General features: G+C 47.2%; 1 protein-coding gene across 9 annotated transcripts in view; it reads right to left on the bottom strand.

The window, feature by feature from the left end:
- The window catches only part of PAX5 (paired box 5), a 147,941-nt gene that overhangs the window by 50,247 nt on the left and 75,362 nt on the right, over window positions 1-22,332 (bottom strand). For 7 of the 9 annotated variants that reach the window (XM_004677506.2, XM_004677507.2, XM_004677508.2 and 4 more), the window contains one exon: window positions 4,783-4,912. The exons of the other annotated variants lie outside the window; for them this stretch is intronic. In XM_004677506.2, the coding sequence (XP_004677563.1) occupies window positions 4,783-4,912 (130 nt within the window). The remainder of the gene's footprint in view (window positions 1-4,782; window positions 4,913-22,332) is intronic. 9 annotated transcript variants of the gene reach the window in all.

Genomic DNA, 22,332 nt, shown 5'->3' with positions numbered 1-22,332 from the left:
CCCAGAAGCAGGCCCACAGCATTTTAGTTTGGAGAGAGTATGAAGTCACGGCCGGGGATGAAATGCAAGGATACAGGCTCCCCCCATTCTTTCATTCTCCCAGACAAAGGGTCAGGTAGGTACAGTAGGAGACAGGACTGCTGGGGCCACCCCACCCGCTGCCCTCTAGGCAGGTAGGCATTGTAGCTGCCCCATCAGCAGGTCCATGACCCAAGGGCACATCTGCAGGTAATTAGTCCTAATCAGAAAGAGCCCAAAACGCTGACGAGACGCAGGAGTGGCCAGCCATGCCAGTGGTTTGCATATGGGGCGCGGTTTTGGAACCATGGTGCTGGTTGATAGAGCAGGGCTCTAACTTAATATTAAATGTGGCAGATAAATGAGGGAGAGATATCGACTCGTTCACTAATGAGAACTTCCCTGAGCAGCCCAGAGTGAGGGTGAGAATGGGAGCATGGAGATCCCAGGCTGGCACAGCTGGGCCGGAACCCTGGGCTGTCTCACCCTCAGCTGAGTATCTGTACACGCTCGGTTTCACTGGGAGGGGAGAAGAGCCAAGCGGCTGCATTGTCCATTCCTGAAGAATTCACAACTGTGTCAACACATCCACCAACTCGAGTGGAATTAATGCCCGGAGTGACATGGAAGTTCACTCCAACAACTTTGTGGGGACATTCCTTCAGGGTGTTCTCACAATTCTGGGGGAGGGGCAAGGTTGGCTACCGCCTTCTGGAGGGTGTTTTGAAATTTTGTGGGACTTTTTTACATGAGGGATATTATTGGCTTCTCACACAGCAAAGACTTTTCCTTCATCCTGCACAATTGTCATCTCCTGCCCAAGTGAAATATCTGTTTATAATTATTTGAATCTAGAACTGAACTTCATTTACATGTAAATGTGAACTTGTAATTTCCTTGAATTTTCTAGGAATGTAACTCCCATGTAAATGGAGCCAAGCCTGTACTTTGTTTTACTTGGCATTACGCCAAGAGCTCCTCGCTATTTGTGAAACACGCTGGCGGTGCGAGTCCCCAAGCCCACCGTCCCGCACAGGCCTGAGGTCAGGGCTCTTGCACTCATGGCGATTCTGAGCACGGGGTGATTCTGAGCCAACTCCATCAGCATGTCCCGCAGCACAGACTTGCAGAGCGTTATTGAAGTATATAGTATTTAACTATACAGAATTTTGTTTTCCTTTCTTAATCTCATATTATTTGAAATTAGATATGATAGGCTAACTTTTTTATGAGCTTAATTTCAGGAGAATAAAGGAACACTGTAAAGATTTGCTACTTCAAGGGAACAGTGGGCAGGATGGGGCAGAGAACCTCAGTGCTAATGTTAAGGGGAAGGATGTCCTAAAGGAACTCTACAGAGTTTTGTGGACTCCGCCCCCTATTCCAGCTTTCTGGACTCTACCTCCTACTCCCTTTTGGAAACTACAACTCCCAGAAGTACCAGGGAGAGAACTGCGAGGCCCCAAGGGGGGAGCTAAGCAGGCATTCTGGGACTTTGGTGGATAAATAGGGCGCCATTTTCTATGGCTCTCTTGCTTGGGCAACAGCTCTCCTTACTGGATGACTGGGGGCCATCAGCTAGTTTGTTACCAGAGCTCCAAGTCAGCTGAGCTGGTAAGATATTCTAGTTACCTCGTATGTCTCTCTCTTTCCCTGGGTTGTTCCTTTTTCTTTCCCCTTTTGTAAATAAACCCATTATTGACCCTTTGTGTATTCCTGCAGTATAACTGAATTTTAGGCACGTGGGTGAGGACCCACAGACAGGCAGCCCAGTTCACACTGGGGCACCCTGTAGTACTAGCACAGCACTGTGATGCCCCATAAAGCAGGAGAAGTGGGGCATCTTCTACTGAATCCTCATAAACCAGCGGCACCTTTAAATTTTCATATTATTCTATAAGTTGTTTACTTACTTGAAAATATGTCTGGGGCATTTATTCAAATCAACAAAGGTGGCTCTAAATTCTTTTTACTAGTTGCATAGTATTTCATAGTGTGTTCTAGTTTATTTAATCTTTCTTATTGGTAAACACTGTTATTTCCATTTGCTTACCACTGTAAATAATTCTGTAGCAATTATACAAATACAGCATCACTGTATACACCTGTGTGACTACAGCTGTGATACACAGCTTTAAAAGTGCATAAAATGTCCTTATAGAGTAGCTATGTGCATTTACAATTTTGACAAAATTTCCCTCCAAAAAATATTGTACCAATTTATAAACCCATAGCAGTTTATGAAAATATGTTTGCATTCTCTCTCCAATATTGGATCTCAAGAAATATTTCAATCTTTGATAGCTAACGATTTTCTTTTTAGTGATGTCTTAGCATCACTGCTTTATTATGCAGTTTTAAAATTCCTTTCCAGGATGGGCTGGCAAGGTGCACGAGAACACAGTTAGAAGGGGGGCAGTAGGGTGCTGTCTTGACAAGTTTCTGCTACTGAGTCCCCACATCCCATGACCATATGGGAATATGACCTGAATTGGTGAGATGTCTGGGATTTTTCAAGGGAAAGCAAAAATCCAGCTTTTTATTTCTCAAATGTTGCCTCACATTTTCCCCCTTAAATCCTGTGTGACCTGATTAAACCCTGTCTGTGGACTAACTTAACCTGGGGCCACCTTCCTGCCAGCCCAGTAGACAAGAGTCTCAGAAATACAAGCAAGGCCTCAATGTTGATTGGCTTCTTTCCCACCTGGACAGATGGCACAGGAGGTAGGCTGCCGTGTACCCTGTGATGTGGCTGTATCCTGCCTTTGGTGAACTCAATCCCAACAACAAACCCTGCAGAGCAGTCTCCTTAGGACTCTCAACTGATCCTCGCCAGAAAGAGAGAGACCAGGACCACATTACAGATGGAAAAACCAAGGTTCACAGATGTGTCCATAGTCAGACATCAAGGGATCAGTTCCCAGATGATGTGTATGGCAGGGTAGCTCACTATGAGGGTCCAGGTGTTCAAATTTAACTCAGCTGCTCATCAGCTATTATCTCAGACCAGTAACTTAATTGCCCAAACCAGTTTCCTTATTTATGAAATAGAAATGATGGCATAGTACCCACCTCCTAGAGATGCTGAGGGTAAAACTAGTTTATCAGCAGAGTGACCACTGGATAAAGTGACAGTTACGATTACCATTAACTCGTTCAGGCTTCCTTTCATTCCACCACCCTGACCCCTTAATTATTTGCAGTTCCTGGAAAAGAATAATGACCCAGGGTCTTGGAGACTGAGGGCTCTTGGAGACTGAGGGTCAGTGCCAAGTGCCCCTTACCTTTCACATGGCACAAACCACGACCCCTCTGAGACTCAGTCTCTATATCTGTGAAATGGGAGTGGGGGAGCCTATGAGGTTTTGTCATAGGACCTCATGATCTGGGGAGGAGGTTGGAGGGTAGGGGCAAGACCCCAAGGGACATCTGTGATTTTAGGGAAAGCTCACACTGACCGAGGCTTCCCGGCCCGCATGCCTGACCCTCAGTGACAGCTCCATCTGCAACCTCAGCTACCTTTCCAGGCTCTTGCCACATTGTAGGTGATTGGGGATCAAGAACTCTTGCCACTGGACTGACCTCTGCAAATAGGCCCTGACTTCTTCTGCTTCAGTCTCAGAGCTAGGCCTCTCTGCTGGGGCTTATGTGACACAGGATGGAGAGCCTGTCTTGTCCAGCCCCTGCCCCCAGAGTTCTCGTCCAAGTCCAAGGCCTAGTTTCCCTGCTACAGCCACAGTCTTTCCGCACTTGTAGGAGCCACTGCGCTGTCACTACTGGTTGTGTCCTGCCTACCAGCTACAGGACACCCTCTACCTCAGGCTAGACCCCAGCTTCTGACCTAATGCTGCCACCCAGGACTCCTCTGTCTACACACACGGCCTCCTGCCTTCCAGGCTGGACAACCTCCCAGAGCCTTTTTCTGTAGTTTGTCCCACTGCTGCTAGCCTCTGTCTGAGCAACCCCTTCTGCAGCATGGAGCCCCTTGTGGTAGCCTGAGGGCTGTGGGGAAATAGCCCTTGCATGTGTTGGCTACCTGCTGTGTGCCAGACAAGCATTTAAGCCCCTTGTATGTGTCAGCACTTTAATCCCCACAACACTATGGGGGAGGGGCTATCACTAGTCCCATTTTACAAATCAGAAAACCACAGCCCAGAAATCATAGATAACTAGCTCAAGATTACACAATGAGTCAATGGCCAGTTCCAACCCAGTAGTGTGCCACCCAGGTGCAAACTTTTCATCTGAATACTGACAGAGAAAGAGGCTGGTCTTCCAGAAAGCCACACACAGCAAGCACCTTCTGGCCCAAACTTCTTGCCCTTTGTGATTCAGCTTTTGCTGAAAATCTGAAATGCCAATGACAGCCTGCCTGAAGTTGCACTCTTCCTTGAGGTTGGCAACAACCAGGGATGCCCTTTTCCAGACAGGGGTACATCTCAGACCTTTGAACCCTTATTCACAAGGGACTCCCAGACCACCCAGGCCTCCCTGGTGGAAGTTTTCCTCTCAGCCCTCCTAGTCCATAGTCCTTGTGGCTTTTGCTCTTTCGTGGTTTTATCAGAGCAACATTCAGCTACATCTCCACACAGACACTACTGCTGGCCCCAGTCGTAGGGTCTGACCTGTTCTGGGACCTCATATATCATTAAACAGAAATGGCCATTCTTTCCACCACACATGATATTCTCTTTCTCTCTCTCTCAATCTCTCCCCCCGACTCATGGCCCTCCACTCGTTCATCAAGACCCTATGTGCCCTCACCTGTCACAATGGGGTAGGACTGTGGCCCAGGTACGCTGCTCCCAATGTCAGCGGGGGTGGGGCTGGTCAGGTTGGCCTTCATGTCGTCCAGTCCTCCAGCGAGTGAGGCCATGGCTGAATATTCAGTGGTCTGAAAGAGGAAACAAACAGAGATGGCTCAGCGTGGAGATGCCAAAGCACCCCAGCCAAATGCTGTGGCCACTTCTAGCCCAGCCACCTAGCTGGGCTGCTCCATGCCAGCAGCGAGGCCCAAGGGGTTCACACTCCCACATGTTGAGAGAGCAGACTCAGCTCAACAGGTCAGACAGGCATCTGGAATCTAAAAGGTGGGCAGGATTCAGGTCAACTACACAAGAATTCAAATCTAGCTTCTTTATGGCCCACAGTTTCCCCTCGCTTGGCCCCCTGTGGCCAGAGAGCATCTTCCCAAAGGCAAGGAGGGAGATATCAGTAACATGGCAGAAGTGAGAGTCTCATGGCCAAGAGGATGGGAAGCAAGGTTTCTGATCTCTGTGCTCTTAAATCTCAGAAGTACAATCACAGAGACAAGGATTAAAAAGTACTGGGGACATCATCCAGTCTAAAACCTCATCACAGATGAGTAAACTAAAGTGTGAGGGGAGAAGTCTCAATCCCAGTTCAAGGGATGGTTCACCATAAACTCTAATACAAAATCCTATATATCAAGCCAATGAATCCGCAGATTGGCAAGTGTTTTGGAATTCTGGAAGTATGTGAACACCTGTATGCTGAACACTATGAGGCACATGTATATCTGACATGTCAAATCCATGCCAACTGTGTGCACTTGGCCATGAGTCACTCTTTCCAGTCATTTCATGTAATCATAGAATCTGCGATGAGTCATTTCTGCAGCATCCAAGCTATTGGCAGATGGTCTCCAGAGAAGACTAAAGATGCCAACTTGTGTCTTACCATAGAGAACTAAGTTGGAAGTGTGCGTGACAGGTTTCCTCCTCCTGCCCAACCCCCACGCCTATTTTCAGGTAAAGACAATATTTGCAAGCACTAAGGCAAATGACTTGGAGGTGCATGCCAACCACATGTGTGGAGTTCCCTCCAGGACCTTGACATTGCCACCGGAGAGCACGTCACTATCAGGATCACGTCCTTGGCTGATGGGGCAGGGAAGCAAGAATCTTCTGAAAGGAGTTGCTGGCACCATGGGCAGGATGATAAGGACTGAGCTGTGCAGGGCAACATGAGGGACCACTGAGCAAGGAGCAGGCAGAAGACAGGCTCAGGCACATTCCCGGTGATCTTCTCCACCAATGAATGAGAAGGAACCTCCTGACCAGCCCAAATGCCAACTGAGTGGGACAGCAGAGAGTCCAGGAGGCACTGCAGGGCCAAGCACACTGGGATGGAGCTCACTGAGCACAGGTGTCCAGAATCCCTGGGCTCCTCCATGATCTCCAGCAGAGGCTTATTCTGAAACATGCAAAGAACAAATCTAGCCCAGGTGCTCCGAAGGGAAAAGGACAAGATGGGAACAACACCTCCATGACATCAGGAATCACTAAAATGCTGCAGTAATGAAGACAGGGTGGGATTAGCACCAGCATAGATAAACAGACCAATGGAACAGGATCGGGTCCAGAAACTGATCCATGCATGTATGGAACCTTGATATATGAGAGAAGAAAGGTACAAATCAGCAGAGAAGGATGAGTTCTAATAAACAGTGCAGGGTAACCCATTATCCATTCAGAGACTGTGGGGGGAAAGAAATTGGATCTTTACTTTACACTAGACACAAAAATCAATTCCAGGTGGATTAGAGATCTAAATGTGAAAGGCAAAGGCATCCAGTGTGGCTGGCTCTAGGTTCAACCAACAATCCTTGGGGACAAGTCTGCCTTTCATGGAAAGAAAACGAGTCATCTTGGGATGCTCATATGAGGTTCTCAGTCACTGTAACAACAGTAGCGGGCCATGGTCATCCACTGCCCTCCCCCAGTGCCTCCTCCTGCAAGAAGTCCTCCCTGACTGCCATTTCTCCATTCTCAGGCAGAAATCTCACCATTGTTTTGTTTCCCCTGCTAAATGATGCCAGGTAATAAAAACCATAATCTTTATGACCATGTCAAAAATTCACATTTATCAACCACTTAATCTGTGTCAGGAACTTGTATCATCTCACTTAACCCTGCCAATTACTCCACGAAGTCCATTTTATGCTACCCCCATTTTATAGATGAAGAAACAGAGACTCGTGTTGCAGAAAGCAAGAAATAACTTGCATAAGGACACACAGTTCCTATGCACCAGGGTAAGGATTCGAACACAGGTCCATATGACTCTGAAGTGTTGACAACTGCCATAATGATTTTTATATTTTAATAGATATGAAATCAATTTGGTAGCCCCAATATTTTAAAAAATGAAATTAGGATGGACTAGAACAGAAAATATTCAAAAGTCTCACCATAGAAGTGCTATTTTGTGACTCTGTTTCACCTGTAACGGTGGATATGTATATACAAGGTGGAGCTGAAAATATATTTGTTGCTATAGGTCATGACCAAGCATAGTCTTCATTCTGTGTAGCAGGGAGTAGCTGGGAAAAGGTCACTATCTAGGCAGTATTCTTCGCAGAATGGGACTTGATCATTGTATTTGCTTCCTTACTTACTGAGAATGAGTTTTGAAGTAAAGCTCACCAGAAACAGCTACTTTTGTGCATTGCTATGTTCAAAGATAGAAGGTCAAAACACCTCTGGTATCTTCTGGACAGGGGCCCCCAGGGGTCGAGACAGTTGCTCCTTCCTTTTTGTGTTCTGAACTGCCCTAGTGAAAGCCTGGGCACAGTAGGTGTTTAATTGAGCCTCTCTTGGCTGGAGGTGGCATGTAAAAATCTAGCATGCTCTTTGCCCTTCATCCACAAGCCCCAAGGGAAAAAATATCTGGCCCCAGAAGCTCATCCAAGAGGGATAACAGCACAGAGCTCTTCATTATCTGGGTGGGACACTGTCAAGAACATTTTCATGGGACAGATGTATTTAACCTGGGTCTAAGCAACCCCTGAGTCCCAAGGCTGAGAAGAGCTGAAGGAGGGCTTAGAGGTATGAGAACAGGAGTGAATCAGAAATAGAACACATGCCAATAGCTGGAAAAGATAAAGAAGAGCAGATAGAGCAGCTGGAATCTGACCACAAAGAGTTTGCACAGTGAACCTGGGTGAACAAATGAGTAAGTGCCCCTTAGGAAGCCTGGCAGCAGCTTAGCCAAGAGTCAGCACCTCAGGCCCTCCCTAGCCCACTGCCAGGACTTCCTGCTTCCTGGACTCCAGGCTGAGCCACTGGGTTTGCCAGGGAAAGCTTCTACTTCATCCAAGAAAGTACCGCCAACCTGGACCTAAGGAAAGTGCAACAGTGCCAACAGACTGTCCTTCTTGAATGAACAGGTGGAAGAGCATTTTTGCCGTTTGATTATTTTAATCACTAAATTTGGCCTCAGTTTGTCCACTCACTCCAACAGTTGGATCACCTTTTCAACGCATGAACTCCTCAACCTGTGTTAATGCACGTGGCAGAAGGCCCAAAAATCCAGTTGTCAACAACCATTGGTTGTTAGAAGGTAAAGAGAATTTTCTAGTGAGGCAGAGCTCGGGGACAGCAGATCTAGGAAATTAGCCCTCAGTCTTATGCATCTGCACCTTAAACTACCCCCACCTCCAGGGCTGACTCCTGAGCCCAAACTCTCTTTTGGTGGAATTCCATACCTCTTACTCTGCTCTCACAAGAGTTGTTTAATTTGGACACATGGTGACTCCTACGTCCTCACTATTCTGTCCCTCTGAGCTGCCTGTGACATGTAAATACAACTGCATTTTTGTCAGTCTCTTGGAACCTCACTACAACAGCAGCTTCTCAGCCACTTACAGGTACTATCGTATCTCTGCCAGAACCACCTGTCACCCAGTCACTCCTTTGATATCCATAAGGACAAGGTCAAATATCACCTCCGTACAAAGAACTCACTATTGTCTGCTTCTATACCTGGCGGCATTTTTTTTTTTTTTTTTTGGCATTCCATGACTTTACCTGGTGGCATTTTGCATAGACCTCTACTATTATATTTCATGGTATACACGTCATATCCCATATATATCAGCTGTTTGTCAGTTTCTCTCTAAGCTGCCTTGAGAACACAGAAGATAGAATATCCCTAGAGAATCCTAAATACTTGTGGAATGAATGAATGGTTCTGTAGTGTGGCATTAACTACAACAGGCAAAAAATAAATTGGGAAGTGTTTGAACAAGATACTTAGCATCCCTTTGTCCCCATCCCACTTCTACCGCTCATCAAGTTAGGTAACCAGTCTTGCCTACCATTAGTTAAAGCCCCTGAGGATGTAAACTGGCCTGTCATAGAATAGTAGGCATTCAACATACATTAGAGACAATAAAAGGGAACAGTCATACCAATGACTTATTTTTTAATCTTTGCCCATTAGAATATTCAAAGTCCTTGGCAGCCCCCCCTCAAGTCAATACCTGGGAAAAATATTTTCTCCTAATGAATCACTAATATGTCTTTGATTGAACAACAGGAACACTGGAAACCAGTGAATATCCCTTTTTGCCATGGCTGCCAGGAAGCTCAATCAAATTCAATACTCAACCACTACACTGCATCATTGCTGGCATCTGGTACAATAATATTCACTTTTCCTCTACATAATTTCTGAACCTTTTTTCCCCACCTTAACTTACTGACTGTAGAAGAATGTAATTTTTGTTTGTTTGTTTTGCAGCTATCTCAAGTCCTTAGTGAAAGTGGAGGCTGGAGAGGTAGAAAGAATGGCAGAAAAAGAAACACAGGAAGAAAGGTCAAGAAGAGTGAACAAGAGAAAGAGAAAAAAAAAAGAGGAAAGGAACTCTTGATGCCTCTTTTCCTGGTAACAGTAGCAATCTACTTAGGAGGCCAAGAGCTGAACAACCAGGTGCACACAGTCACACATGAGTAAGTGTGCTGTTACACATACAAACTTGGGAACATAGTTTCCTTCCTCCCCTTCACCCCAACCCCCAACCGCCACCCCAGCGGTTGACAGTCACAAGCAATAGCTGTGTTCCTCAGTTCCTAATTCTCTGAGCTCTGGAAATTCTCTTAAAATATAATTTTGAACTTCTCCTCCCTTCCTATCAGGGCTCCTAGTGTTATTTTTGACTATGACTCAGGAAGAGAAATGAACTGAGGTCAGCGATTCAGACCATCCACTCCAATACAAACAATCAGAATAAATTTCTCTGCCTATGCCACAGACTCCTGTAAGGCCTGGAGGTCAAGTCCACCAGTTATTTGCACCTGCCTTACTGACACCATGCTTCAGATAATAAGAAATCTTGAATTCTCAAATGTCTGAGATAGAAGGTAGTTGGGTCCATTTTCTCCATCATGGAAAAACTGAAGTATAGAGAGTGGAATGGACTTCCTTAGCTAATTTTCATCTGTATTATTTATAGCCTTTGAACCCATAGTAAAAACCACAGTCAACTGGGAGCAATGTTACAAGTATTTTTTTTTAAAGATTTATTTATGCATACAGAACTGGGGTACAGGCCAAAGGTTCAGGGTGTGAGAGGATTCACCAGAGACAGGGTGGGGAGCAGAACAGGCAGATCGATGAAGTACACTGCTGAGGGGAGCAGCGGGCAGGTCAGGAGAGGTCTGCTGTGCAATGTGGGTCAGCTCCCTGGCCGGGGCTTGAACTCTGTGCTGCAGTGGCTGTGATAGCTTCATAGTATTGTGCTTTAACCCATTGCACCACCAGGGAGGGCCCTGTCACAAGTTTCTTGGCCTAATTCTGTCTCTTTGTCACCTGGGTGGCCTTGGCAAGCCAGGTCAGCTCACTGAGGCTCATGCTCCTTAAGAGATTTAACGTCTCACCCCTTGCCACCTGCCTGCTGGGGTGATGGTGAAGATCTACTGCGGACAGGGTTAGCACTCTGGAAACCAAGCAACATAAAGGGTCAAGGAATCTAGAAGGGATCAAGGAGGACGTGCCCCAGGAAAGTGTGTGCTGGGCATCATTTGGGTCCCTAGGAAATTACCTGGAAAAGGACTGCCTGGGGCGGCACCAAGTATTGTCTCATCAGCACGGGGCACCACTGCCATAGCATGAAGGAGAAAAGAAACAGACACGTGAGAAAGAGCGCAGCATGACAGCAGGCAGAGCGGGCGCATGAGTGCAGGGCTGGCTATACCTCCAGGGCCACCTCAGGGCGCAGGCTTCCCCGGCACCCTCCGAGCTCATCCGGGCTCAATGCCTGGCCTCGGGAGCCCCGTGGGAGCTGGGCCAGAACCAGGCCAGTCACTCCTGTCCTGAGGGACCAGACACCTGCCCGACTACACACCTACCCTGAGGAGGCTGAAGCAGGAGAGGCCTGGCTGGATGCCCTGGTGGAGGAAGCAGAAGGATCTGGATGCCCGAAGACAGCAGGGATGGGACGGGGTCTGGGGGAGGTCTTTCCTGTCATGGGCCTATTTCCCTCTGTGTGAGGACTTGCACTTGATCTTTAAGTCTTCTGCCACCACTGGTGTTCTCTGCCTCTGTAAGTGAGCACGGGACAGAGTCTAGGCTCCCTCTTCAACAAGTGAATTCCAAGGCAAGAAGAGAGGAGGGGGCTAGAGGAGACTCAGACTATCAATCGGCTGGGAAGTGGACTCTGATTCAACCAACAAACTAAAATACGCAACTGTAAAAAAAAGTTATGACATGTCACGAAACAACTGGAAATGTGAACACCGGTTAGAAATTTGATAACACTATGAAGTCTGCTAACTATTTAGGTGTGATCATGAAATCATGGTTATGAGTCTTTAGGCCTCATCTTTTAAAGAGACATTCGATAGAATTCATATGATCTGGAGTTTGCTTCAAAATATACTGGGGGGAGTAGAATTTACTCTATGAACACAACAGAACACTATGTGATAAGGAAAAGGAACAGAGCACCACACGGAAGTGCCTCAAAAGCACACGGAGGGAAAGAAGCCGGAGGGGAGCAGGATACCCAGAGCTGGCGATGCACAGACAGAGAGCAGAGCAGAGCTAGGCTGGAACTGGGGTGGGAGCAGGAGCACCCTACGAACCCACATGAGGCATTTCCTGGAAGGGGTGGTATTGTCCTACAACTGGCTGTGGTCTGAGGCTCAGGTCCACAAACTTACTAGCACTTGCTGATTCATATGCTCTAAAGGAGTAAATTTTAATGGTATAAAATTATTCTTCGAGGGCCCTCCCTGGTGGCACAACAGGTTGAAGTGCAGCATGGTGAAAACCACAACGAGGGGCGAGTTTGATCCCTGACCAGGGAGGTGACCCACAAGGTGCAGCAGACCTCTCCTGTCTCCCCACTGCTCTCCTCAGCAGTGTACTTCGTTAATCTGCCTGTTCTGCTCCCCGCTCTGTCTCTGGTGAATCCTCTCGCTGCTCCTGCACCTCTGGACTGTACCCCGTTCTGTATGCATAAACAAATAAGTCTTTGATAAATAAATAAAGTGGGGAAGGGGAAGGTCATGAATGAAACAAGACTGTGGGATCTGGGTGACCAGTGTTTAGACCACTGACTGGCCTGGGTGACCAGTGATTATACTATTCCATGTCCTTTTGAAATTCTTCATAAGAGAATAAAAAACCAACAACCCAGACAGCACATATTTGGCTCATGGAACCACCTGCCAGCCTCCATCTGCTGCCCAACCAGCACCTGTGGATAATGAGCCAACCCAAGAGGCCCAGGACAGCCAGGAGCTGGCTCTCCTGGAGGCTGTTACCTTGCCATCTGAGGGACACCAAAGTCCAAACACAGGAAGCAGAAGGCTTCTCAGTTGCCTCAAACTTTCCACTTTGTAAAGTTCTTGTGGATCCATTATCTCCTTGGGTATCTGGGGTATGGGAAGATGCAAATGCAGTGCCCAGAGAAGAGAGTCTGGGTGTGCCCACTCCAAGCTTAGGGACAGGCCATTATCACAGATGCAGAGTTAGACTTCAAGAAGATGTCACTACTGACACAGAGGGTGTCCCACCGTGGAGAGTCCAGCCATATTGCATACTCTACTCTCCAACTAAGGAGTGAGCCCAAGGCTGCAGGTAAGGAGGAAGGCCCCCCATATTTTAAACCTGGGTATACACAACCTACCTGCTAAGCTTAAAGAGTAGATGTCTGGATTACAAGGGATTCACCACATTGGCAGGCCCTGGAGACCCCAGCTTTGTCTTAGACCCCCATGTCCCTGGGCCAGACCCTCTCCCCTCCCTCTGCCTTAGTGACTCCATCTGCAAGATGAGGGAGACAGAAGAGAGAGGCAGACAGAAATGTCAGGGTCTTGGTTTCCCCCCGACGTTTCTGGACTATCATTGGCTTTACTGCTTGGGTTGATGAAAATATTTCCATTCTGTCCAGACCCCTAATCCAGAGGCCTGGCAGCCAGAGGCATTCTGGCTGAGGAAGCCCCCCGGCCCTGGGGCCAGGAAGACAGTGTTCAAATCTGACCAGAGCTGTGTGGAACTAGACAGCGCCTCCTGTCCTCAGCCACTCTTCTCATTTTAAGGAGGGACTATATGACCTTCACAATGTTACCAGGAGGTACAAAAAAGGTGAGAAAAGTGGTCTTTTTCTTCTTTCTCTCTCTGAGTCCCCAGGATCAGATATGTAAACAAACACTTTTTTAAAATTTTTTTTTTTGAATAACATTTTTAAAAGATTGGTTTATTTATTCATACAGAACTGGGGTACAAGCCAGAGCTGCAGGGGTGGCGAGAAGCTTCACCAGAGACAGAGTGGGGAGAAGAACTGGCAGATCAACAGAATACACTGCTGAGGGGAGCAGTGGGCTGTTCACGAGAGGTCTGCCATGCCATGTGGGTCACCTCCGGGGCAGGGATCGAACTTGCACTGAGGCAGCTGTGGCCAGCTTGCAGTGCTGTGCCCTAACCCATTGTGCCGCCAGGGAGGGCACACAAACACTTTTTAAATGCTGAAAGGGCAACAGGAAGGATTCTTACAGTGACGGAAATGTTCTCTATGGAGACTCTCAGTGTCATCTCTCTGGGTGATACTGTTTTGCAAGATGGTACCGCTGAGGGAAACTAAAGGGCATATGACACCGCTCCCTAGTATTTCTTACAGCTGCATGTGACTCTACAATTATTTTGAAATAAAAAACTTAATTTTTAAGAGTTAAAAAAAGGGGAACCCTAAATGTTGCCTGCAAGAGGGCCCTATAATCTAAAAAAAAAACCCTACTATTAGTATTAACTGGGGGTGGGGACAGGGGACAACAGGACTCTTCCAGGAAGCCCTCACTGATTTCCCCTACTTGATATTCCTAGAACATCTATGTGTTCTTAGAACACTTTGCATTTTTCACTTAATTATTTATGGCCCTGGTCCCTCAGTTCGAGTGTGAACTTCATGAAGTTCACGGGGCTGTGTCTCCTCATCTTCATGACAGCCACTCCAGACTCACTGCTCAGCTCTAAACAGAGGTGCCAACATGAAACCAAATGACCTGGAAAGGGAACAGTGGCCTGGCTCCACCAACATCCCCAGCCTTGCTTTCCCAGGGACACCAAGGGGATAGTGATCTCAAGGTGCTGTTGCTCATCAGAAAGCACCATAGGCAAAAATGAAGCATGTTCTTTATTCGTTTGACTCCCTAGAACGGTGCCCATGTTTGCTACAAATGGTCTACTGTGGATTCAGGAGGGTTCCAAGAAGACATTTGCAAAGTTGAACTGACTCAACTGTTTACAGCCTGCCAGGCCCTCTGCTCTAGCACCCTCGCAGGTGGTGTGGAATAAAAGCAGGGGAAGCCCCAGGGAGGGATGAATCAAAGACTGTGGTTTTTATCTGGGTGAAATTTTTTTAGCAATGATTCATCAGGAGGTCCCCTTTGATCCACTGGCCAAGACTTAGAATGTCTTAGTGTGGGCCCTCCCTGTGCAATAGGTTAAGGTGCAGCACTATGAAGCTAGCAGCAGCCGCTTTAGCATGAGTTCAATCCCCCATCAGAGGGGTGACCCCCATGGCGCAGCAGACCTCTCCTGACCCGCCCACTGATCCCCTCAGCAGTGTACTTCAGTCCATCTGCCTGTTCTGCTCCCCAATCTGTCTCTGGTGCATCCTCTCACCTCTGCACCTCTGGCCCATACTCCAGTTATGTATGCATAAATAAATAAATCCTTATTTAAAAAGAAAGAAAATCTTAGTGAGCCTCAAACCTTAGAGCCCAAAGTTGCTCAGGGGCTAAGGAGGCCAGTTGAGCTGGTGCTTGAAACCCACCAGTAATGGTGAACTCACCACTACCTGAGCCAGCAATTCTAGGGCTGCACAGCTCTGGCTACGAGAGTAAGGATGAAGCAAGGCCTGGGTACTATTATGTGTAAGCCCAAACTTCAGCTAAAATAAATAGCAGAGGAAAAACTAGCACCATGACAATAATCTATTTAGATGCCTTCTTATCAAGGTTAACTTTACTGAACAGCTTTTGCTTTTAATTATTGAAAAATACATTTGCAGTCTGCAATTATGTGTTCATTCCATGAATCTTACATTTCATACCTAGAAACAAACCCAATCATTTTTTTCCTACTATCTTGAATTTTAAACCAGCAAGCCATTGGCCTTACCTGACCTGAAAACAAACACATGTCTGTGGGCTTGATTTTAAGCATTCTTCTTCTCTCTCCTATGTACAAATACACTCAGGTTAGCTTCCTTGTTTTATTCCTTTCCTCTCTCCTCACTCCCCCCAATCAAACCTCAAATGGCTAGAAACACTTCCTACAAACAAAGGCTTCAAGCCAGAGGCAGCAATACTCACATCTCCCCATCCAGCCACCTCTACCTCCTCTGCCTGTTTCAACAAAATAGCCTGCTTCTGCCCAACTGTCCTGGAAACTCTGAAGTAGCTTGTTTTCCTTTCCAGGAGAGAACGCAGTTTAATCTCCAAATACTAGAAAAGTTCGGGAGTAACAGCAAGCTAGGAAAACCCAGGCAGACTTCTCCTTGCCACTGGTCAAACTCACAAAGAGAAAAAAATCATACCATCGACATGGTTGGGAGAGTTTAATCCAAAGCAGTGCTAATTAATATCCCCAGCTTTCCAGAAGCCAGTGCCACATACAGCTGCAAGGCAGCAAGGCTGCTCTCCCTTCAGCTTTATGGGAGGAACATTTCATTCCAAAGCCTCTTCCCAGAATGCCCCCTGTACACCAGGTTAGCCTCCACAAAGCGGATGGTCCAGCTACCAGAACTCCTTCCCTCCCCACTAGACTTCTTATTTATATTCCACTTTTCAAGTTTATTGGTGCAACTCTGTGCACCTGGCAGAGTCTTTCTGACAAGAGGTACCATCTCTGCACAAGCAGTTCCTGCATCAGTCACCAAGATTTGCCAACTTGTAAAAATTTGCCTTGGAAAGAAAGCTGACTCGGGTGGTGCTTCCTGGCTGCCCCTTGCCCCAATCACACAGCGTTTTTAAAAAATGATTGTTGAGGCCCTCCCTGGTGGCGCAGCGGGTTAAAGCACAGGACTAAGAAGCTAAAGCCACTTCCGCATGAGTTCTATCCCCGCCCCAGAGGTGACCACATGGCATGGCAGACCTCTCCTGACCCACCCACTGCTCCCCTCAGCAGTGTACTTAGTCAGTTGGCCTGTTCTGCTCCCCACTCTGTCTCTGGTGAATCCTCTCACCGCCCCTGCACCTCTGACCTGTACCCCAGTTCTGTATGCATAAATAAATAATCTTAAAAAAATTGTTGAAGCTTCTAAATTCACTCACTTGTGAAATCTGTATGGACTTAGCATGAGCTATGGGTGATCCCCAAAGAGCCCTGAAAAACCTGGGGATGCCCTATGTCCCCCCACCCAAATCAAGCCTCTCCAGCTGTTCTAGCAGAGTTGACCCATTCTTAACCCAAGCTCCAAAGGCGAGCCAGGCCTGGCAGCTGCACTGGCCTTACCATTTTATTCTAAAACCCCACGTGTTCCAGGCTATCTTTTTCCAGCCTCCAAAAGGGACCCCAAATCCAATCTAAATGTCTCGATTTACCTGTTTGTCTTTTATACATATAAATAGCTGCATTTCCATTCTCTCTTTGTTTCTCATTTTCATTTGGTTCTAATATCTGCATGTAAATGTCGGAAAATAGCATCTGTAATTGGAGATTATGAAGTATGGCCAGCTCCTGACAGGCCGCTAAGGAAGATGGATTATCCTCATTTTTCTGTAAATTTTGTCAATTTTGGAATTCATAAGCTATCAACACTGATCAAAATGGGACTTCACAGCTGTGTCAAAAAAAAAAAAAAAAAACAGAGCAAGCACACGCAGGCGGGTGGCCATGCTCAGGGGCTGGGCAGCCACGGGCCTGGAGCTGGCTCACACTGGGTGCCCAGCATGCTCTCCTGCACCCCCTTTCCGTGTCGGGACCTCCCTCAGCGAGGTCTGCCCTGGATTTCGGTTGGGGTGACCTAGTCCCCTGGCTAAATCAAATAACTAAATCACGCAACTGGAAGGCCGCAAATCCTCCAAGGCACCCATGAAACCCGAGGCTTAATTTATTGCCAGGCTCTGCGTTCCTTATTTATCTGGAGGAGTCGACGGGCTCCCAACGCAAGGGCCTCTGAGATGTTCTACTCCTTCCAGACCATCATGGCCCACTTGAGGCAATTGTGTTGGTCTCTCTCTCTCAATTTTCCCATTACTGGGAGTAAGTACTGTTGGGACTCTGTAATAGCCCGGCTGCAGCCCATATCAATAACAGATGAGGTTTAATCGTCCAACACAAAAATTATTTAGGCGCAGTAAGGACATTCAATGTCATTTGCATAATGGCATTTCTATCGCACGCACCTCACCCGTCTTGCATAAACAAGGCCTTGGGACCATAAATAATAATAAATCATGACGTCTGCACGCCTCTTGCGGTAATAGGAGCCACTCTTTGTGGAAATTATTTCAGCAGGAAATGGGCACTGTAATTTTAAAGACATGTGGCGCGGTGAGGTGCGGTAAATCACAGGGCCGCTGGGGACCTGCCCCAGCCTGTGGCAACATCTCCAGGGCCACCGGAGGAGGAGAACAGGACCTGAGGGGATGCATCCACGGCCTCTCTAGTGGACCTGGAAGGACCCATTGTCCCCATTGACAGTCAGAGGGCAGGCTCAGAGCCCGGTCGGGAAGTGTCAGCTTTGAACCCAGAGAAACACCCAGGTCTCAAGTCAGAAACCATCTTTGCTCCAGGAGAATGGGAGCTCTGTGAGGGCAGCCATTCTCACCTGTTCTGTTTCCTGCTGTAGACACAGCAGTGCCAGGGTGGCCTGAGGAAATGTCCTAACGAAATGCAGGGGAGAAGCCCCTGGGCCTGGCTAGGAAGTGGAGAAGCACCCCATAACAGGCTGTATGAGACAGAAGGAGGACTGGAGCTTGAGGAAACTGAGGCAGGAACTGGCACAGCGGTGCTGGGGCTGTGATCTGGTAAGTGACAGAGGGAAGATGCACAGCAAACTCTAGGCGGGATGGCCTGGGATTTATGGGATAAGAGAGGGAGCCCAGGCTGGGCGAGGGGGGAGCAAGCAGGGCAGCTGGACCTGCCATGGAGACAATGACCAGCTCCACCCCCTCAGACCAGCTACTCCACTCATCCTTGCCTCATCTTCCTTATCTGTGACCTGCTAACACAACAGCCCACAGAGTTTTTCTGAAGATTAAATGTGATCGTGCACAAAATGACCACTGGATCAAACATTGTTGTCACTGTTGGTAAAACTGCAATTATTCTTCAGGAAGGAACAGATGTGAGTTCCAGTACAAGTTCTGGCTTTTACTGGTTGTGCAATTTGGGACAAGCTCCTCCATCTCTGGGTCTCTGCTTCTTCTCTCTGTCCAAGAAGTAAATAATAAAAAAGATGGTCCCCACCCCACCTACCTCCCGGGGCGTTGGATACTCAAATGAGGCCACGTTGTAAGGTTCCTTGTTAGTTCCTGGCCCATGAGGGTTGAACATTAATATTCCCCATGAGTGTGAGATGAAAAAGAAGTGGGGTAGTTCTTAGCACCTGTTCAAAGTCACAGTCACACCCGTAACCCCCGTGGACACGCCTTTATCCAGCAAAAGTGTTTTCCAGGAAAATAGCAGGCAGGATGTTCACCGAAGCACTGGGAGGAAGAAGGGACGGAGGCTGGAGTTGATCCTGCTTTGTCACATGCTAATTGCGCTAGGAGAAATGACTTTGTGTCATTCATGTTTTTGAAGTTGATGAAGTCTCATACCTTTAGGCCTTAGCACATGTTATTTCTCCCACTGCCATACCAAAAGCTATAAAAATGCTGACGTAACCGCAATAAGGGCCGATCTAGTGATTTAACAAGCACTGCATTTTTCTCTCCAAAGAACTGAGAGAAACAGCAATAATTTCTCCATTGAGTCTAAGTCTGCCTTACCCATGCTGGAGGCCTGTATAGTGAGTGGCTCTGTGCTGGGAGTGTTGTCAGTTGAAGGTACCCACAACCTGTAGGGGGAAGTTCTTTGACACTTCCAGCTTACATGTTTACCTTGCCCTGACCAAAGTGTGAAAACTTTGTTTGAAAACCAAATAATTTCTGGACTTTAGTTATTAGTATTGTACCCATCTACGTTGGTTAGTTTTGACAAATGGACAATGGTTATATAAGATAGGAATACTAAGGACAACTGAGGAGAGGTATGTGGGACTCCCTGTACTACCATTCTAACTGGTTTCATCCATACCAACTTCGATGTTCACACAGCTACCTTGAAAAAGTTTCCATCTTCTTTCCCGACCTGGAGAGAGACCTCCATTTCTGTGCTGGGTGGGCCCCGAGGAAGATCCAGGTGAATGCAAGGGTTGTGAATGACTGCTGACAACCTTCAGGTCAAGCTTTGCTCTAACTAGATCAGACAGGTATTGTCTTCATTATTCTTTCTTCTTTTTGTAGATGAAGAAGTTGAGGCATGAGAGATGAAATGAATTTCCCATGATCACACAAAGAATAAAAATGCAACCTAGATCAGCTGCAGACACTGAAGGCAGAGATCTCAGCAGAGAGGCTGTGACCATTCATGGAGCGCACCTTTTCCCCCAAGTGCATGAGCACAGCCATGGTTAACAGCATGTAGACTGGCTGGCAGCCAGTACAGCACAGTTCAGCACAGTTGACTCTGCCCTGAGGGAGGAGGGCTGCAAGGGCCAGGACGCTTGCCAGCACCCTAATCTCCAGTCCCCTTCTTTTGTGCCCAGTTCGTGGTGCTCAACCAGCCCCACCTCAGTCAAACCCACATCTTCTCCTCCTCAGTGCCTGCATGACCCACCTCAACACCTTCATACCCTTTTCTCCCCAGTACCTGTGACACCAGCAGGAACATCTTGCCTGTAGGGCTTTGGTCTGTCTGCAGAGCATCTGGATGAAGAATGTTGCCTTGGGGGGTTCAGTCCAAAGGGGGATCTGATGTAGAAAGTCCCCAGGTCCTCCACTGTGTCTGACTGGCTAGCTCCTAACATCTCACAGGTAGTGGTTCCAATCTGTTTCCCATCCTTTCCTTACCCTCAGCTTAAATAGTATGCCTGGCCTCCAGGACATAAATCTGAGTTTTACCACCCAATGCTTCTATCAAAAAACTTTGTGGTAAGAGAAAATTGATTTCATTATCTTGCTTTAATTCTTCTGAAGACAGCTAAAGATTTGTGGATTAGTTCAACACTCACATGCACACACAAAAGCCACATCTTTGCAAGATATTTACTACAAGAAAAGAAGGCCTACAGATCTCTGTATAAGGACTCAAGACAAAATAATACTTCAAAAAATAATTTTGATTAAAAAGTCAGAAAAAATAGATGAAAGTCTTTGAAAAAACTTAACCAGTCCCCAAATGACCTGAGTCTATTCTGCTTGTTATATCAACTTCATTCGATCCCATCACTTTTCAGGAAAGATTTAAGGCAGTTCACAAGAGGCAAAAAAGTACAAAGAGGCAGGGAAGAAAGACAGAAACACAAGAGCGGAGCATGAACAGGACCAGTAACAGTTGATGGGGCCAGCGGTCAGCGCATGGGCCTCATGGGTCCACCTGGACCTCACAAACACTGTAAAGCAAGTGCTTATCACCCCCGTTGTGTGGATGAAGTTACTGAGGCTTCGCAAGGCCGAGGAACCCGCCAAAGACGACGGAGCAGGTAGGCTATGGAATGGGAACTGAGCCCGGCAGTCTGGCCCCAGAGTCCAAGCTTTCAGACATCTTACTCTGCGCACCCTCAAAGCTAAGATCTTACTCTCCACACCCTCAAGATTGGACTCGCTGCAGGAGGAGCCAACTGTGCTGGGCCCTCTGAGCTGCCAGCTGGGGAAAGAGAGATCTGGTCCAGGCCTTCATGGAGTCTGTGAGGGGCGCACTCAGTTCCTCAAGGTTCTCCTGCTGACTCATACACCACACAGGGCGTTCCCCGGGTCCTCCCTGAAGAGAAGCCAGGAAATCCTGGATGTCCTCCAGATGCAGAGGTGGCTTCCACAGTTGTTTCTTAGGGTGTCTCTCACACAGGCTCAGACATCACACCCAAAGTGCAATCAGTGAAAGTAACTCAAAGGGAACCATATAGGCTATTTCAGCTACTCTACTGGTGGGCTGGAAATAATTTTAGAATGACTGGAAGATTCAGATGATGTGTTCTCCAGGCAATCCTCCTAAACAATGCTCCTCTGAGCCAAACGAGTAACAGTGTGAAGCATTTCAATTCCTAACAAGCAGCAGCCAGAGAGCTATTCTGTGCCCACAACAGAACAGAGCAGCATGGCACCCGCCTGTCAAAACTGAGGGGCCTGAAAAACACCTGGCTGAAGCCTTGCAGAGATGACTAAGCAACCCCTGGCAGGAACAGGAATCTTAGAAAGTTGATTTGGGTTCATTCCAAACAGACATGTAGATGATGGAGCCACCGACGTTCTCTGTCAAGGGTTATATGCCCTGAAAGATGCTTGGAGCAGGCATAGCCACACCCCCATCTCTCTGGTTGAAAAAGCAGAGGAAGCAAAACTCCCCGTGGTCAATCAGCTTTGACTAGTGCTGCTTCCAATACCTCCCAAGATGAGATCTTTGCCAATAGAGTCAAACCAGGTACCTTGTTAAAAGGGATGCTATTTATAAATCTGTTCAATCAGGGTACACAGGTCCTAAATATAGTAACTTCGATTTTACAATATTCAACCCACAGCCATTCATGCTGATAAGTGAGATCAGCTGGTCCAATTGCCCAAGCCAGTCCTTGAATGAGCTGGTCTTCAAATCCCAATACTACCACTTTCCAGCCATGTGACCTTAGAAACTTCACTTAGCAAAGTCACTCCTCAGTTTCTTCACCTGTAAAATTAAGATGCTAAAATCCCCACCTTGTGGCATGTTGATGGGATTGAATGAGTTCATCCATGCAAAGTGCTCAGACTAGCATTTGTCAATGTTGTACTCTTACTGTGAAGTGGTGTGGTCATAGGCTGC

This window comes from Condylura cristata, unplaced genomic scaffold (genome assembly GCF_000260355.1).
Source record: "Condylura cristata isolate star-nosed mole 26May11 unplaced genomic scaffold, ConCri1.0 scaffold00006, whole genome shotgun sequence".
NCBI lineage: Eukaryota > Metazoa > Chordata > Mammalia > Eulipotyphla > Talpidae > Condylura > Condylura cristata.
This window is presented reverse-complemented; position numbering and strand designations above follow the sequence as displayed.